Raw genomic sequence first — 18092 nt, forward strand, 5'->3', positions numbered from 1 at the left:
TTCACTGCATTTGCCTTGGTTCCTGGTAATAAGACCTTGTGTGCATCCAAGAGTGAAGTTTCTGTTTCCCCCAGTCCTATGGAGTTCCTGCGATCAAGACCCGCTGACCTTCAAAGCCAAGTGCTCTGGGGGCTCCTCCTCCTGATGCCAGACCCCCAGGCTGGGGAGCCTCTTGTGGGGCTCAGAACTCTCACTCCTGTGGAAGAACTTCTGTGATATAATTATCTCCAGTTTGTGGGTCACCCACCTAGGGGGTATGGGATTTGATGATATCGCAAGTGTGCCCCTCCTACTGTCTTGTTGTGATTTCCTCTTTGTCTTTGGATGTAGCATATCTTTTTTTGGTAGGTTCCAGTCTTTCTTACTGATGATTGTTCAGCAGTTAGTTGTGATTTTGGTGTTCTCGTGGGAGGAGTGAGCTCAAGGTCTTCTACTTCACCATCTTGTCTTGTTTTCCTCACTGGGCGCCCCAGCAGGAACAGAGCACAGAGGTCCCAGGAGCCCTGTTACCAGGTCTTGTTAATGCAGCTTGTATACAGTCATCTTTGGTAAACCCTGAGAAAGTAGAGAGTAAACCATGTGGGAGCATTCAGAAAAAGGAAGGCTCTGTGCTGCTATTTAAGAAAAAAACATCCTGGATAAAAGTCAGCATGGCCCTCCTCAGATGTTGGGACGCATACAGGAGCTCTTTTCTCCTGCACATGTGGCCACATGCAGGCATTTGTCTCAAAGCCAAAGTGTATGTTTATTTTTTGAATGGGAATAAATAAAAATGAAGTTAATGAGAAATTCTAATTCGGTTTCTTGAATTACAATATGGATTTTTAAAAAGAATAACTTCTTATTTCACTAATGAACCAAAACTTGGTTGAACCTGAGTCTTTATGTTCAAAACTTATCTTTAAAAATTCTTAACCAAACCAAATTCTTTCTTTCCTTTTATAGCGTAGATGGGATTTTTGGTCGGTTTACTTTTTTAATTGGAATAAATAAAGTTGAAGTTAGTGAGATATTCTAACTTGTATAACTGCTCTTGCTTTGTGAACCTTTAATGAACGGTCCTTATTTCTTTTCAAATGTAAATGCTTTTTTATATTCTCTGAAACCTAGTGGTTTAATTAAAAATCCAGAATCTAGAATATCTTGGAGGTTTTTTGGGTTTTTTTTAACTGAATTTGTAAAGGTCAAGCCTTAGCATGCCTTGGGTGTTCTGGCCACAACTAAAATGACTTTTGAAGACTTACTTTCAGGAATCATTTCTGTAGTTCATAAAATGACTTTTGAGAGGGGCATGTGTGTATGTATACACACAAAAATAAAGTGGATTTAAAAAATAATTTCTATATCCTTGAATGTTGATTTTTTTAAATGTCTGTGACTATTATTGGTATTCTATTTGCTCATTGATGAATTCCATGATTAGAGAATAAGGATATTGGAAATACATCTTCCTGAGTTTTACTTCTGACTTAGCTTAGGAGAGAGTCTCTGACAGGGCATTAAGGGGACATTTTGCAAATGGGCCAAATTTTCCTCTCTGGTATTTGTTTCAAAACTCAAAATGTATATAAAATTATGGTATTGGTATTGAACCAAGGCAAGTGACTAATAATCGTGTTAAAGTTTATTGTTCCCTTTGTTGGGATGAGTTCCACCAGTATGCAGTCCTATTGTATGAAATAGTTCTTTGTTTTATTGAGCCTGAAACCATGGCTTTCAAACTTACTGGGGAGACCCCTAAATCTAGTAATTTACTATTTGGTAAATGAGCTTATGCTTATGCTTTTTCATAGATTTTTAGAGTTGGACAAGATTCTGTAAATTAACTCCTCTAAGCAGATCAGTTAGTGGCAGAGCCAGGGCTGAGCCTGGGCCTTCTAGATCATGCTGGGTTTTTTTTTTTTTTTTTTTTTTTGCTGCCTTGGGTCTTTGTTGCTGCATGTGGGCTTTTCTCTAGTTGCGGCGAGCGGGGGCTACTCTTTGTTGCGGTGCACGGGCTTCTCATTGCAGTGGCTTCTCTTGTTACGGAGCACGGGCTCTAGGCGCGCAGGCTTCAGTAGTTGCAGCATGCGAGCCCTAGAGGTGCGTGGGCTTCAGTAGTTGTGGTGCGTGGGCTTTGTAGTTGTGGCTAGCAGGTTCTAGAGCACAGCCTCAGTAGTTGTGGTGCACAGGCTTAGTTGCTCCACGGCATGTGGGATCTTTCCAGACCAGGGATCGAACCCATGTCCCCTGCATTGGCAGGTGGATTCTTAACCACTGCGCCAGCAGGGAAGTTCCAATCATGCTGGTTTTGTTTTTGTTTTTTTGTTTATTTGTTTTTTAAAAAATAAACTTTAAATTTTGGAATGGTTTTAAATTTACAGGAAAGTTGCAGATAGAGTACAGAGATTTCCTCAGTACCCCTCATCCCACTTCCCCTACTATTAACATATTACATTGCCATGGTACATATGTCAAAACTAAAACCAACATTGGTACATTACTGTTAATTGAACTCTAAGCTTTATATGCATTTCACCAGTGTTTCCTTTATGTCCCAGGATCCCTTCTAGGCTACCACACTACATTTAATTGCTATGTCTACTTAGTCTCTCTAGTCTATGATAGTTTCTCAGTGTTGCTTTTTTTTTTTTTTTTTTAAATAACTTTGACATTGTCTAGGAGTACTAGCTGGGTATGTCTGATGTTTTTCTCATGATTAGACTGGGGTATGGGTTTTTGGAAAGAGTACCACAGATGTAGAATATCTTTCTCGTCACATTTATCAGGGGTGGGGGGGTACATGATGTCCACATGCCTTCACTGGTGATGTTAACCTTCATCACTTGGTTAAGGTGGTGTTCGCCAGGTTTCTTCACTATAATTTCCCTCTTATCCTTCTCTATTCTTTGGAGTGGTAGACTCATGCTCCTTTTACCTTGTATTCTGTCTTCCTATCTATCTATTGGTTTTTACATTCTTACTAAGTCTTAAATTTTTCTGTCAGGTAAGTTCTTAGACTGAAGGTGGTCTAAATTTTTGTCAGTAGCATTTGTTGGATCCTCATTATGTGAAGAGTTTTTGGCACTTGGAGATTTATTACACGTCTCTCTTTCTCTCTCTTAACATGTTCACATTGCACTGAAATTAACTTTTTACATGTTTGCTGCTTCTTCTGTTGGGTTGTAAAAATGAGAGATCTCTTCACTTCTGTATTTGTAATGCCTAGCACAGTGTCTGCTGGCTAGAAATTTTTCAGTAAATGTTTTGTTGAACTAAATTGATGAAGGAAACCTGTATTACTTGGAAAACACAACAAACATCTGATACTTTCATCCTAGTTTGCTGTTATTAGAAATTAAAACTGGGAGTTCAACTGATTGAATAGACCAACAAGCAAACAAAACTCCTTAGGAAACTCCTAAAATACTGGTTCTCAAAGTGTGGTCTCCCATATACAACGTCAACATCACCAGTTAACTTATTAGAAATGCAAGTTCTCAGGCCGTACCTCAAACCAACTGAATAAGAATCTCTGGGGTTGTGTCAAAAAAACCTGTGTTTTAACAAGCCCTCCAGGTGATTCTAATGGCCGGAAATTTGAGAAATACTCCCTAAAAGCATAGAGGATGAAAAAAATCAAAGAAAGAGAACAGCTAGTGGTAATTGACTGCAACAGTGAAACTAGTCCCCTCTTTCCCTGCTGTCTCTATCCATGAGTAAGCTTAGGTTTATTTTTGATGCAGTTACCTTGAAATCATCAAAAAGATATATGAAATGCTTCTTAGTTAAGTGTCTATCTCTAGCTGTGCAAATGCATTTGCTAGTACATAGTACATTTCAGTTTAAAAACTAGTTGCTGGCCAGGTTTTTTTTGTTTTGTTTTGTTTTTTGGCAAGCGTTGTACATCATTTGATTTAGTTGCTGTATTTGTTTCAATGACATGCTTTGATTAGGATAAAGTACAATATAATAAGAAAACAAAATCATAATTCAACCGTATACTGTTCACTTTTTCTATTTTATTTGGTGGAAAAATTTTTGACTTCAGTTTTGTCAGGAAAATTATTTTCAAGGCAACATGAACTTAGTAATATATTTTTTTAACTTTCAAAAACTGTGTTGTCTGTTGGCAGCAGATGGCTGACATAGCTTTTTTGCTTCAAGTGTCCACTTTTCCAGGAAATGACTCCCATCTGTAGCAAGAGGAATGCTGACCTTTAATGTGCATGTTAGTCACTTCTTTTAGCTCAGTGCCAAGCTAATAATATTACATATATTGTGAATTTGGTTGAAAGTATGTGCTAGCCAGATTGTTTTCTTTCTGGAGTTTCAAGCTTTTGGAAATAGAAAGTTTGTGGGGGTTTTTGTATTTAATAATTTAAAGTAATTTTAATAGGTAATACATTCTCATGGTTCAGAAATCAGTACAATATAAGAAGATATTCAGTGGAAAAAAATGTCAGTCCCATCCTTGCCCTCAACTGCTCCATTTACACCTACTCTATATATTCTTATTTATCCTGCCTTTCTTGTTTATCCTCCTAGAATTTCTTAATGGAAACAGAAACAGATATGAATAATTATTATCCCCTTACCATAAAGGTTACACATTATTATTATACATATACACTGTTCACCGCTATACTTTTTTCATGTTAACGTAGTATCTTGGATATCTTTTCACACAGAGGGCTCCATGATTCTTTTTCTGGTCAGCTTTATTAAGGACTACTTTACATACAATGAACTGCATTCAATTTAAGTATATAATTTGATGAGTTTTGACAATTGTATATATCTGTGAAGGTACCGTGGCAGTTAAGATACAGAATATTTCCCATGGATTTGCTTTTTTTTGGGCGGGTCGGGGGTTTGTTTGTTTGATAGTATTTCATTGTATGGGTATACCATAGTTTTTTAAACCAGTCTTTGCTGATGAGCACTTGGGTGCTGATACAAACAATTCTATAATTAAAAACCTATTTCATACAGCATTTCCTATGCAGGCAGGTAGAGGATATCTGAGGATAGACTCCCAGATGTCAGATTGCTGAGCCAAAAGGGAAATAAATAATTTGGTAGATGTTGCCAAAATATGCTTCAGTAGTCTTGGTACCAGTTTGAACTCTCACTAGCCATGTACGAGAGTGCCTGTTTGCCCAGTCTGCTAACAAATTGTGTTATGAAACTTTGGACTTTTGCCATTAGAAGGAAAATGGTATTTTCATATAGTTTTAACTTGCCGTTTTCTTGGGAGTGAAAGTGAGCATATTTTTATAAGTTAAAGGATGGGCCATTTGTGATATATACTTTTCTGTAAAGTATCTGTTAATACTCTTAGCCCATTTTCCTACTGGATTTTGTGGTTTTTTTCTGTTAATGTCTAAGTATTCTTTACATATGAGGGAAGTTAATTCTTTCTTTGCAAGTATTTTTTTCCCCAGGTTGTTTTCTTTTGACATTACAAGACCTTTACTTGAAGGGTGTGTGTCTAAGTTTTTACTGCTTAGGATATCTTCCTAAAAGTTGCTTAGTTTTGATTTATTTCCTTTTCTCCGTCCTTCCTTTCATCTCTCCCTCTTTTCCTCTTTCTTTCCTTCCCAGCCTTATTTCGTAATAAAAGGATTTGAGGCAGCTTGAGGATGCTTTGTGGTTAAACAATAATCAGTTCATGGGTGGATGTTGTTAAATGATTTTAATATATATGACCCTGGCTCATCTGTTTTGAAGGCCATGTTTTTGGTATACTGCGCATTGGAGAAAGAACCTGTGCCAGTGTCCTTGCCTCCAGCCTTGGTGCCACCTTCTAAGAGGAAAACGGTCAGTATATCAGGCTCTGTGCGGTTGATCCCCTCTTCAACATCAGCCAAGGAACCTTACCACTCCTTACCACCTGTAGGCATTTTACCTACCAAAGCACCGTTAAGACAGGTATAGATTTATCAGTGTTAAAGGACTTTTTTTAAAAAACAAAATGCGTGGCATTTAACAGTTGATTGCTTGATGAAGATAGAAGGAGCAATCAAAGGGATCAAAAATTCAGAGCTCCCTCTGGTTGAACCTATATAATGTGATGTCCTAGAGAAGACAGATAATCCTCTCCTGCATTTGGCCTTACTTAGGTCATATGGATGTTTCATTGGCTTTGCCTTGATCTACCTGGAATTAAAGTTGGAGAAAGAAGATACTCCATGTTAATCTGGCATGCTTGCCCTGGCAAAGTTAATAGATGTTTTGTTTGTTTAATCTCTAGTTAACTCTTGATTCTTTGGGATCAAATTTTCCAATTTGGGGTTGTTCAAGGCCTTTTTTTTCCTACAACCCGCTTCTTGTTAGGTTGAGTAAAGGAAAATAATGACAGAATATGCAAATCAGCCAGTTTGGCTACAGTTAAGAACGGGGAATGAAACTATAAAAAAATGGAGATTTAGAATTATCTGAATCTTTTGTTTATGTAGACTCTCCTAGTTACGCATCTTAATGTGGTCATTCATAAGTCAAGAGTTAACTGTGCTTGAATTTACTCATTACTTTAAAAAAAGTAAAATGGGCATCTTTAAGTATAGTCCCTATAGCTAACCTATATTTTTATTCTGTAATTTTCTCTTCATCACAGCATTTCAGTTGGGGTGTGATGGAAGTGACACACTGTTGCTATAGTTAGTGGGGTAGAATTGCACAGAATTTGTGAAAGTTACTGTCATGGGCTGAAAGAGGGACACTTCAAAGTTTGTTTCGTTTTGGTGGAAATACTATATATATATTTTTTTTCCTGTAGTGGGTTGTAGCCCCTGCAGAAAAAGCTAAATATGATGAAATCTTCTTGAAAACTGATAAAGATATGGATGGATTTGTGTCTGGATTGGAAGTCCGTGAAATCTTCCTGAAGACAGGTTTACCTTCTGCCTTACTAGCCCATATTTGGTAAGACTTTATTTAAGTTGATTTAAAAAACAAATATGGATTTGTATCAACTCTAGTTTTGTAGATTCTTATTTTTAGGCATTTGTAAGTAGGACAGTTTTTGTTTAGAATTCTTTGTAGAGAAAAATTTAAGTCTGATGATTTCTTCTTATATCAACTAATTAAACTTCAGTTTTTAAGGGAGAATCCAAAATTCTGAAATTTAAACAATATAAAACAAACCTAGAATCTTCAAGGTATACTTGTATAATTTTTTCTATAGGGTATATGTATACTTTTATACCTTTATGTGGGAACTATACACTTGGTCCTTAAAAAATGACAAACTTTAGTGTCTCTAGTGAATTTCACATTAAATGAGATAATATAATGAAAATGCTTTTTATAGTGTGCCTGCTGCCAATCCACCTGACTATACCGAGGTTAGTTATCATGAGGTTTTCAAGGGGCAGCAAACATCAGAAGTGGAACCATATAGTTGCAAAGAGGAACTTAGAAAAGAACAAGGGACAGCAGATCTGCCTTAAAAGGAACAAGAACCCAAGACTGGGAAAGATTAAATATATGTAACTAGTGATAGCTGCCACTTTCAAGTGCCTAGGCTAGGCACTATGCTGAATAAATGGCAGCTGTCATGGGTTTGCCATTATGCCCAGACTTTTTATGTACTTTGTCTTTAATTCTCACAGTAACCGTGCAAGATAGGTGTAATCTCCACTTTATAGATGAAGAAACTTAGGCTTGGAGAGGTTAAAAAATATGGCCAATGTCACAAGAAGAAATAAGTAGAAAAGCTGGAATTTAAGGTTTCTTTGACACTGTAGCCCATAGTCTTTTTGTCAGGCCACATTGGTTTTCAATGAATCAAACAGATCAGGACTTTAGAAAGCTGACCTTAAAAAAAAGGGGGGGGGGAAGCAAATAGAATAAAACATTTGCTGTTTCTCTTCAAGTGATTTTTGTAAAGGTTTCCAGATTGCTGCCTTCTCTCCATACGTGATCTCCATTTGCAGCTGTTATTTTTCTTTGACGGTGATCCTGACATCCTCCTACTTCAAAAGTTGTAGGAAACAAGCCGACATGGAGTATTTTGCTTGTTTTAGAATCATTCTGATGCCACTAATGAACCAAATTTGTTGACACTTAGGTTTCATTTTTAACATCTTTTAATGTTGAAAATGTTGGGAGTAGAGAATGTTGGAATTCTTTGGCCCAACACAGCTTTTACTCTGTAACGGTTCTGGAAATTGGTAAGAAAGCACAGAGCAAACCCAAATTAGAGGGCCCTGCTCAGCACCAAGGTGAACAGTCTCTTTTTCTTACCATTTTAGCCGATATCTCTCTTCCAACATTTCAGTGAGTTTTTGGCTAGCCATAAGTTGGTATGACTTTATTTTTTAATTCAACTGGTGATTATTTCAAAGCTACATAGTCATATTAATTTTCCCCTGGATTTTTAGAATGGTAATTGTGACATTTACATACTGTTCATTTTGTTTATTTGTACAGGGCATTATGTGACACAAAGGACTGTGGGAAGCTGTCAAAAGATCAGTTTGCCTTGGCTTTTCACTTAATCAATCAAAAGTTAATAAAGGGCATCGATCCTCCTCACATTCTTACTCCTGAGATGATTCCACCATCAGATAGGGCCACTTTACAAAAGGTAAGACAACTTAAAAGAAAACCTTAATGCATTAACAGAAAAGAACAAATGCTATGTCAGGTGACAGAATCGATTTGTATGGAATAGTGGAGAAAATGTATCTGGCTAGAAACAGAGCAGTATACTGTTTGCGGTTTAATTTGTGCCTATAAATATGTTGGAATACCTTGTATGATATCCTTGGGCTACAGCTCATTTATCCCACCATTCATTACACATATGACAACCATACTTTCTGGTCTTAAAACTGGAAAATGTGGTCTTGTTTTTCCCCCATGGATTTGTGAATTAATTTTTATGAATAGAGTGTAAATTTTAAATGAAACCTATAAGAATTAAATTATTGCATTTCATTTGATAATTCACTCTTGGAGAAAACAATACAGATTTGAAAACAAAATCTAGGAGATTATGATTGCTTGTTGTCAATTTTACATAAAAAAAAAAAAGAAAAGAAAAACTTGTTCAGGAAAAGTCTGTGTGGTTTTTGCCATATAGATGACCCTCTATTCCTGAGCATACAACCGAATTTCATATCTGAACAGCTAGAAACAGGTTTTAGCTACTTTTGGTTCTGGCCAGCAGTGGGAATTTTCAAAACTACATGTTTCAGTAATGCTGTACTTTGATTTTTCTCTTCTCATCTAGAAACCCTTCCTAATATTGTGGTTTATAATATCTTGGCCTTATATTACAGCTTTAAAAGGACTTGCATGCTCTAGTGGCTGTTTGCCCTCCATACTTTGTGTCTTTAAGTATCTTGTGACCTACAAAGTAACCATGGATGTGGTGATTCTTCAGAGTTACATATATAGGAATTGTCATGTATTTGGTATCAGGAGAGTTCTCTTGAAAATGTCAGTAGAATGTCTTGCGTTAATTTTGTCACATAGGTTAAAAAATCCCATTTTAACAAATCTAGTAACAGTCAAAATTGGATTTTTTTCCTAAGTCAACTAAATGGAAATTTATAGCCACTAAGTATAGAAGTTACGTATAAGAGTTTTTATTCTTATTTTCACATTAAGTAACTACTTGATTTTATCTGCTTTGTGAGTGTTTTGGGGGGAGCGTTTTGTGAATTTCTGAAATTTCTTTTGATGTAGGACATGGGTTCCCTAAGTTGTAGAGAAGGCTAAAAGTGATGCCACCCAGAAAGATAAAGGTTACAAATTTGTATTTATGCCCCCTGCTCTAACTGTATCTCGGTTATGGAACGCTGTGTTGTTTCATCTTCTTTCACCTATGTAGACTGCTTTTTTTCCTCGCTGCCTTCATTTTATACCCACTGAGTCTCCCACCAACACAAAATACACATACAGCAGAACTTTCTGAAGCAAATTGTTTGTTCATTGAAGTCTCTGTAACATTAGTAGACACTTCGAGTTGCATCTGCTATACGGAATTTTCAATTAAGTAGATTTACTGAAGTCCATTCACTAGAGCATAGATACTTTCGTCCATGTCAGATATCAGTATTATTCATTAAAATGGGATTTTATCACTGTTGTTTTATCTATAACCAAAAATTTTAACCTTAAAAATTAAAATTTGCATTTGTTTTGTCTTTCAAATAATCTCTTTTCTCTTTATAATCTAATTTTTTTAGAACTGCATTTTTTTGCAGCTTTGACTAATCCTTTTTTGAATGTTGCTTTCCTTTCTGTGTTTTTTCTAGTTTGGACTATTTTTTCCATTCTGCAGCACTCTGCTTTTCGCCTTTCTTGTACTGTCAGTTTCTTAACTCTACTCTCTCAAGGTTAGAGCTTTTACTTTATGCCTTTTTTAAGCATTATGGTTTTTGGTTTACAAGATACGTTTTGAAATTAGAGGTTGTTTATGCCTCAAAGTTAATGCAGAGAAAATACCTAAACAGCATGCTTTTGTCACATGTCTGTCACTTGGTCCTTGTGTGCATTTTAACTTGCCTTCCCTAAGCTCTCTGATCCACTTAAAATCACCAAAGTGGAATTTTTGTGTAATACACAAAACAGGGTGAGAGAAAATATTTTGCAAGAAGGGGACATGGTACACTTTTCTTCATATGCCCTTCTTATACTTTATATACTGTTAGCCGAACTTTTTCTGTGCTTCCTGATTGCATGTTATTTTATTGCTCTAGAACAGGAGTTTAATTTTTGTGTCAGCAATTGAGAGTGACACAAGTACACTTATCAGTACCAACTAAGTACACTAATCTTCATTCTGGAGTCATCTATGGTATTACCTTATAACTTGTTTGAAGTTAAACTTATTTGTCTCACTCTTCTTATTTGATGATATTTTTAATAGTGAAAGACTGTCAATGTGAGTCACTTTTTTTGAGTTAGAGTGACAGAACAGGTATGGGAGTCCTGAGTTTCTTGGTTTGCTTGCACCTCTGATAGCAAATTTCTCAGTAGCACTTAAGTGATGTAAGTTACTCTTGGTGATAAAAGTGAGACTAAGTGCTAATTTTTCATTTTGTTCGCCTTTCAAATTGTCTGGCCAGGCTTAGTTAGCCCATAAGTCAAGTTTGGGCAGAGTTAAAATCCTAGTAAATACTTGTCACATTCAGAAACCCACTTTAAAATTTCTGACTTTTTAGAATGATAAGGGTCTATGTGTCAGTGAAACACATAATAGTAAAACATAGTAAGAGGTATATTTGGTACAAGTCTGTAATTAATATAAAATTGAGAATAACGTTAATTGAATCCTAACGGATGAGTTTTGGTATTGATAGTCAAAACAAAACAAAACATATGAGGACGGTTATGCAGTATAGCATAAAGAAATATAGAAGGAATTATTTACCACATTTTATTGATGTACCTGTTTATCAAGTTGGCTTTTAGGGTAATGGTTTCATTTACCTAAATGATCTTAATATGCAGGTGCCAAGGGGCATGATGTGAAATAGCACTTGAATTTGATTAGAAGTCTCCTGATCAATATCGCCTATTAGCTAGCTGGGTTCAACTTTAAGCAAGTCATTTAATATGTTTCCTTAGCTCTAAAATGGGGTTAATGATAATATCTGCCCTACCTACAGACCGGTTTTCAGATTAGTACTTAGGAAATTTGTAAACCATTATATACATGTGAGCAGATAGGATACTGTGAACTTTTAGGTTTCTTCTTCTGTTGTGCAAGTTGGTGACATACCTTAAGTTCACAGCAACATAAGTATAATACTAAGTTTTATGTTCTGCTAATAAGGTCCTCAATATATCTTAGTTTTACATGTTTAGGCCTCAGTTTTAACATTTCCTAATGATGATCATCCTGTTGTTTGTCAGTTTGGTTGTAGCATTGGGTGTAGGTCAGGTGTTTGAAGGAGCAGTTATCTTTTTGCCTTGACTTCAGCCAGCTATATAAGGCATCAAAAATGGTTCACAAAGGGGACTGAACCAGGGTGGAAGCAAGTCATTGGGAGCCTTTCCAACTTTCAAGAGCATATTCTGTTGAGGAAGTTAAGTATAATAATAGCTTACATTTATAAAATATCATAAAGTTTGTAGGGGGACTTCATATGCAGTGTTTATTTAATTTTTAAAGTGGGCAGGGCAGAGATTATTTCCCTGTTCTGCAGTGAAGATCATGCAGCTAGTAAAAGAGCAGAGCCCAGAATAAACCCAGCTAGGTTTTCTAAATACAAATACCATTCAGAGACTAATTTTGACACCTCCATTATTGAAAGAAAACCATATGTAAAGGATGTCATATAAGACAGTTTCATGTATGGTGATATTAATATTTACTATGGAACATGCTGAGTGGTTGGTTTTACTTTAAATAGACACTGAAAGTATTTAATAAAAGTAAATACTTGTTGAATTAAATAAGATCAACCACCATTTATTTAATACAAATACAAATAAATCACATTTCACCTCCCCAAGAAATTTATGCTTCAGTAGAGGAATTAGTTTATAAATCTGATATCTGCTTTACTGCAACATTCTAGACAGGCTAAGATCACGCGATGAAGACATTGGGATCTCAAGTGGTGGTATATATTATAGAACAACAGCTTTTAGAGAGTTGAAGGGAAAATGTCTTAGTATATAACTACCTGTGTGTGTGTGTGTAAAATTGCACTAGATAGGGTTTTCTTAAGTGAATTAAAAGTGTTAGTAATACCATAAAATATGTATCCATATAGTGCTTTTAAACATTTTTAATGCTTTGCCACATGCAATTTTATAGTAATAATGTTATAATTGTGAACTTTTTGTTTTTAGAACATCATAGGATCAAGTCCTGTCGCAGATTTCTCTGCTATTAAGGAGCTAGATACCCTTAACAATGAAATAGTTGACCTACAGAGGTATGTAAAGTAAAATTATACCTGATTATATAAATACATGCACACACTCTTTTCTCTTTCTAATGTATATCTTGGGTAAGTACTACTTTATTTGGTTAAGTACTATGGTTCTTAAAATGGGAATCGGTGTACCTTATTAAATCTAAGGCAAATAGAGAGCCCAGAGATAAACCCATGCATATATGGTCACCTAATTTACGACACAGGAAGCAAGAACATACAATGGAGAAAAGACAGCCTCTTCAGTAAATGGTGCTGGGAAAACTGGACAGGTACATGTAAAAGAATGAAATTAGAACACTCCCTAACACCATACACAAAAATAAACTCCAAATGGTTTAAAGACCTAAATGTAAGACCAGGCACTATAAAACTCATTGAGGAAAACATAGGAAAAACTCTCTGACATAAACCACAGCAAGATCTTTTTCGACCCACCTCTTAGAGTAATGAGAATAAAAACGAAAATATACAAATGGGACCTAATGAAACTTAAAAGCTTTTGCACAGCAAAGGAAACCATAAACAAGATGAAAAGACAACCCTCAGAATGGGAGAAAATATTTGCAAACGAAGCAACAGACAAAGGATTAATTTCTGATATATACAAACAGCTCATGGAGCTCAATATCAAAGAAACAAACAATACAATTAAAAAATGGGCAGAAGACCTAAATAGGCATTTCACCGAAGAAGACATACAGATGGCCAAGAGGCACATGAAAAGATGCTTAACATCACTAATTATTAGAGAAATGCAAATAAAAACTACAATGAGGTATCACCTCACACTAGTCAGAATGGCCATTATCAAAAAATCTAGAAACAATAAATGCTGGAAAGGGTGTGGAGAAAAGGGAACCCTCCTGCACTGTTGGTAGGAATGTAAATTGATACAACCACTATGGAGAACAGTACGGAGGTTCCTTAAAAAACTAAACATAGAACTACCATATGACCCAGCAATCCCACTACTGGGCATATACCCTGAGAAAACCATAATTCAGAAAGAGACATGTACCACAATGTGTACTGCAGCACAGTTTACAATAGCCAGGACATGGAAACAACCTAAATGTCCATTGACAGATGAATGGATAAAGAAGATGTGGCACATATATCCAAAGGAATATTACTCAGCCATAAAAAGAAATGAAATTGAGTTATTTGTAGTGAGGTGGATGGACCTAGAGTCTGTCATACAAAGTGAAGTAAGTCAGAAAGAGAAAAACAACTACTGTATGCTAACACACATATATGGAATCTAAAAAAAAAAAGAAGGGTTCTGAAGAACTTACCGGCAGTACAGGAATAAAGACGCATACATAGAGAATGTACTTGAGGACACGGGGAGGGGGAAGGGTAAGCTGGGACGAAGTGAGAGAGTGGCATGGACATGGACATACATACACTACTAAATGTAAAATAGATAGCTAGTGGGAAGCAGCCACATAGCACAGGGAGATAGCTCGGTTCATTGTGACCACCTAGAGGTGTGGGATGGGGGGGTAGGAGGGAGACACAAGAGGGAGGAGATATGGGAATATATGTATATGTATGGCTGATTCACTTTGTTATAAAGCACAAACTAACACACCATTGTAAAGCAATTATACTCCAATAATGTGTTTAAAAAAAAATAAATAAATCTAAGGCAACCTTTAACTGCAGGATGCACTATTATGTAGCACTGAAAAAAGAAGAAAACACTGCTAAATAAACAATGGCATTCCAACAACTATAAGGTGCTATTTGATTTTGGATAGTGAAATACGTATCAATATATCTTGGAATGAATGAAGTACAGTTTTTTTTTTTGAAGTTTTTTAAAATTTATTTTATTTTTGTTGAAGTATAGTTGATTTACAATGTTGTGTTAGTTTCAGGTGTACAGCAAAGTAGTTCAGTTATACATATATATACCTATTCTTTTTCAGATTCTTTTCCTTTATAGGTTATTACAAAATACTGAGTGTAGTTCCCTGTGCTATATAGTAGGTGCTTGTTGGTTATCTATTTTATATAGAGTAGTGTGTGTATGTTAGTCCCAAACTCCTAATTTGCCCCTCCCTTTCCCCTGAAATACAGTTTTCCTCCAGCTTCAGACATTTGAATAACAATAGGAAAAAATTATTATTTAATACATTGTATGGAAGGAATGTTAAATGCAGACACCATGCCAAGAGCTTTCATAACTTGTTATCTCATTTGATCCTCACAAAAACCTTGTAACTTGAGATAGATATTACTGTTCTGTTTTATAGGTACGGAGTTAAGATGCTTAGAGAGGTTATTTTACCCAAAGTCATACAAACCTGTAAGCAATAGAACTAACACCTGATCTCAGGACTGCTTGATTTGGAGTTGGATTTTCTTTCTTATACTCACGTACTGTGTAGAAACAGACTTGAATACAATTAGATTTGAATCTAAATACAGCAGGTCCTATTGGTATTTCCTAATTCCCTTGTTCCCTAGAAACTTTTTATAGTAATACTCATTGTAAAAATGACCTCCTAAAATTACTTTTTAAAAAGTGAGACCATTTTTCCATCTACAGGGCATTGGATTTAAATATCATTTTACTTACACAAACATTTTTTTTTAACCTTCACAATACTTTAAAGCAGATAATGGCTGATACTTTATTTTGTTGATGATATTGAAACATGAGGGGATTAAATGATTTAGCTGGGTTATATGGCAAGAACTTGGGAAAGATCTTTCCTCATCCATGAGACTACATTGAGATTATTGTAGAGAAACTTAATTATGATTTTTTTCAGTTGCAAGAAAGAACTCAACCCAGACTAAGAGTGAATTTATTTACTTGTGAAACTAAGACCTCCTAGAGGTAGGGATGGCTTAAAGCATAGCTTCGTACTGGGGCTCAAATGATATAATCAGTTCTCTTGCTCTCTCCATTTCTTGTTTCCACTTCCACTGCATGGTTCCATTCTCAGATAGGCTTTCCTGTTATGTTGTCAAGGGGGTTATTGCACATCTGAGTCTCATGTACCTATTATTTCAGATCTAGTGGAGTTACTCTCTTGTGGCGGTTCCTGAACAAATCCTAAGATTCAATCTGATTGGACTGGTTTAGGGTTCTACCTACTGAAACAGTCAGTGGCCAAGGCTGTATTGTTTGCTGATTTGTCATGAGCTCTGTCCTGGGCTGCGGGGTCGGGGGGTGGGGGGGTGGGGCGGCTAGTTTGCCACCGAGACCACATGGAGGAGGGGGTATCCCCACATGAAAATGCTGCCAGAAGGAGGAATGAATTCTGAGAGTAAATGTCTATAGAAAGCAGTATAGCTTCAAATCCACAGTAATTTCAGTGATTGCCCTTAGTATCATCTGCCAATTTGAACAGTATGTCTTGACATTCTGTAACCTTAGTCTGGGCACCTTTCTAAACGGGATTGTTCAGTTTTGACTTATCTGCCTTCTACTGAATTCTACCAAATTCTGTTTCCAGCTCAAAAATTGGCCTTTGCTTATTACATAAAGCTTTTAGTATTGGAATCAAAAAACAAACAAACGAGAACAAACCCTTGGAGATTACATAATCCAATTTCTTTTTTACTCATGGGGGAAAAAAATCAAAGTCATACATCAGGTCAGCAAAAGTGCTGGCTGGCACCCAAACCTGGTTGTATAGTTCTAGTTCTACATTTTTTTCTATTATGTAAGACAGCTTTTCATTAAGATTTCGAACATTTTTACTTTGGTTTGAAAAAAATGTAAACATTTGATTACTCAGTCTATAATGGTGTATAGACTTCATTTCATATGGTCTATAAACGGCCCATTAGCATTTTTGCTTGACTTATGAGAAATGTGCATTTAATAATAGCTAGATTTGGGGCTTCCCTGGTGGCGCAGTGGTTGAGAATCTGCCTGCCAATGCAGGGGACACGGGTTCGAGCCCTGGTCTGGGAAGATCCCACATGCCGTGGAGCAACTAGGCCCGTGAGCCACAATTACTGAGCCTGCGCGTCTGGAGCCTGTGCGCCACAACAAGAGAGACCTCGATAGTGAGAGGCCTGCGCACCGCGATGAAGAGTGGCCCCCACTTGCCGCAACTAGAGAAAGCCCTCGCACAGAAACAAAGACCAAACACAGCCAAAAATAAATAAATAAATAAATAAATTAAAAAAAAAAAGTAGCTAGATTTGAAAATACTTGTCATCTGTGCCTCTCAAGCCTATGAAAATAGACACATACCCCAGTATTCTAAGGCTTGCTTGATTTCAATAGTAGTTATTTTACTTATGAAATGTTTTTGTAATGAATTTTAATTGGAAGTAGAGCATCGTACATAAAATGTTCTTGCCGATACAAACATTTGTAATACAGTAAGTCCCCTACATACGAACCTTCAAGTTGCAAACTTTCAAAGATGTGAACATGTGTTCACATGTCCAGTCACATAAGTTAGTTCACGTGTCTGGCGTACATTGACACGTGTGTGCATCCTCTACAAGTGGTTGTGCTTCTGTGTACTTTACAGTACTTATAGAGTACAGTAGTACAGTATCTTTATTTCAAGCCCAGGATGTCTGGAAGCAAGTGTAAAAGCAGCAGTGATGTAGCTGGTACTGCCAACAGCCCCTGTATGCCAGCTGTTGTACTGTACTACTGTACTTTTCAAGGTACTGTACTGTAAGATTAAAAATGTTTTCTTTATTTTTTGTGGGTTTTTTTGTTTTTTATGTATTATTTGTGTGAAAAGTATTATAAACTTGTTACAGTACAGTACTATATAGCCGATTGTGTTAGTTGGGTACCTAGGCTAACTTTGTTGGTCTTACGAACAAATTGGACTTACGAATGTGCTCTCGGAATGGAACTTGTTTGTATGTAAGGGACTTACTGTATTAGTTACATTTTGATAAACTGAACTTTCAGTAACTTCTAGTTACCATAATGTTAAGTTGTACTAGTGGCAGTCTTATATAGTGAATTACAGCTAAACACATAAAAAAAAAATCTAACCTTTTGTGACTGTCTTATTAAGAAAATCATAGTGCTTCAAAACCTTATTAAGTTTTAAATTGTAGTCACATTTTATAAATGTGTAATACGTTTATACTTGACACTTGTGAAAATATTTTCCCTAGGCTTTTATTTTAGGTGAGATCTACAGTGTAGGCAAACTTCCATCATCTGTCAACTTCAGTAATGTCATAATAAGGCTCATCTACCCA

At 36.1% G+C, this 18092-nt stretch overlaps 1 protein-coding gene across 3 annotated transcripts in view; it reads left to right on the top strand.

Moving 5' to 3' along the window:
- Window positions 1–18092, top strand: part of EPS15 (epidermal growth factor receptor pathway substrate 15) — a 158161-nt gene that overhangs the window by 57076 nt on the left and 82993 nt on the right. For all 3 annotated transcript variants that reach the window (XM_061184235.1, XM_061184237.1, XM_061184238.1), the window contains exons 9-12: window positions 5713–5802; window positions 6761–6906; window positions 8416–8572; window positions 12799–12884. In XM_061184235.1, the coding sequence (XP_061040218.1) occupies window positions 5713–5802; window positions 6761–6906; window positions 8416–8572; window positions 12799–12884 (479 nt within the window). The remainder of the gene's footprint in view (window positions 1–5712; window positions 5803–6760; window positions 6907–8415; window positions 8573–12798; window positions 12885–18092) is intronic.

This window comes from Eubalaena glacialis, chromosome 3 (genome assembly GCF_028564815.1).
Source record: "Eubalaena glacialis isolate mEubGla1 chromosome 3, mEubGla1.1.hap2.+ XY, whole genome shotgun sequence".
Lineage (NCBI taxonomy): Eukaryota > Metazoa > Chordata > Mammalia > Artiodactyla > Balaenidae > Eubalaena > Eubalaena glacialis.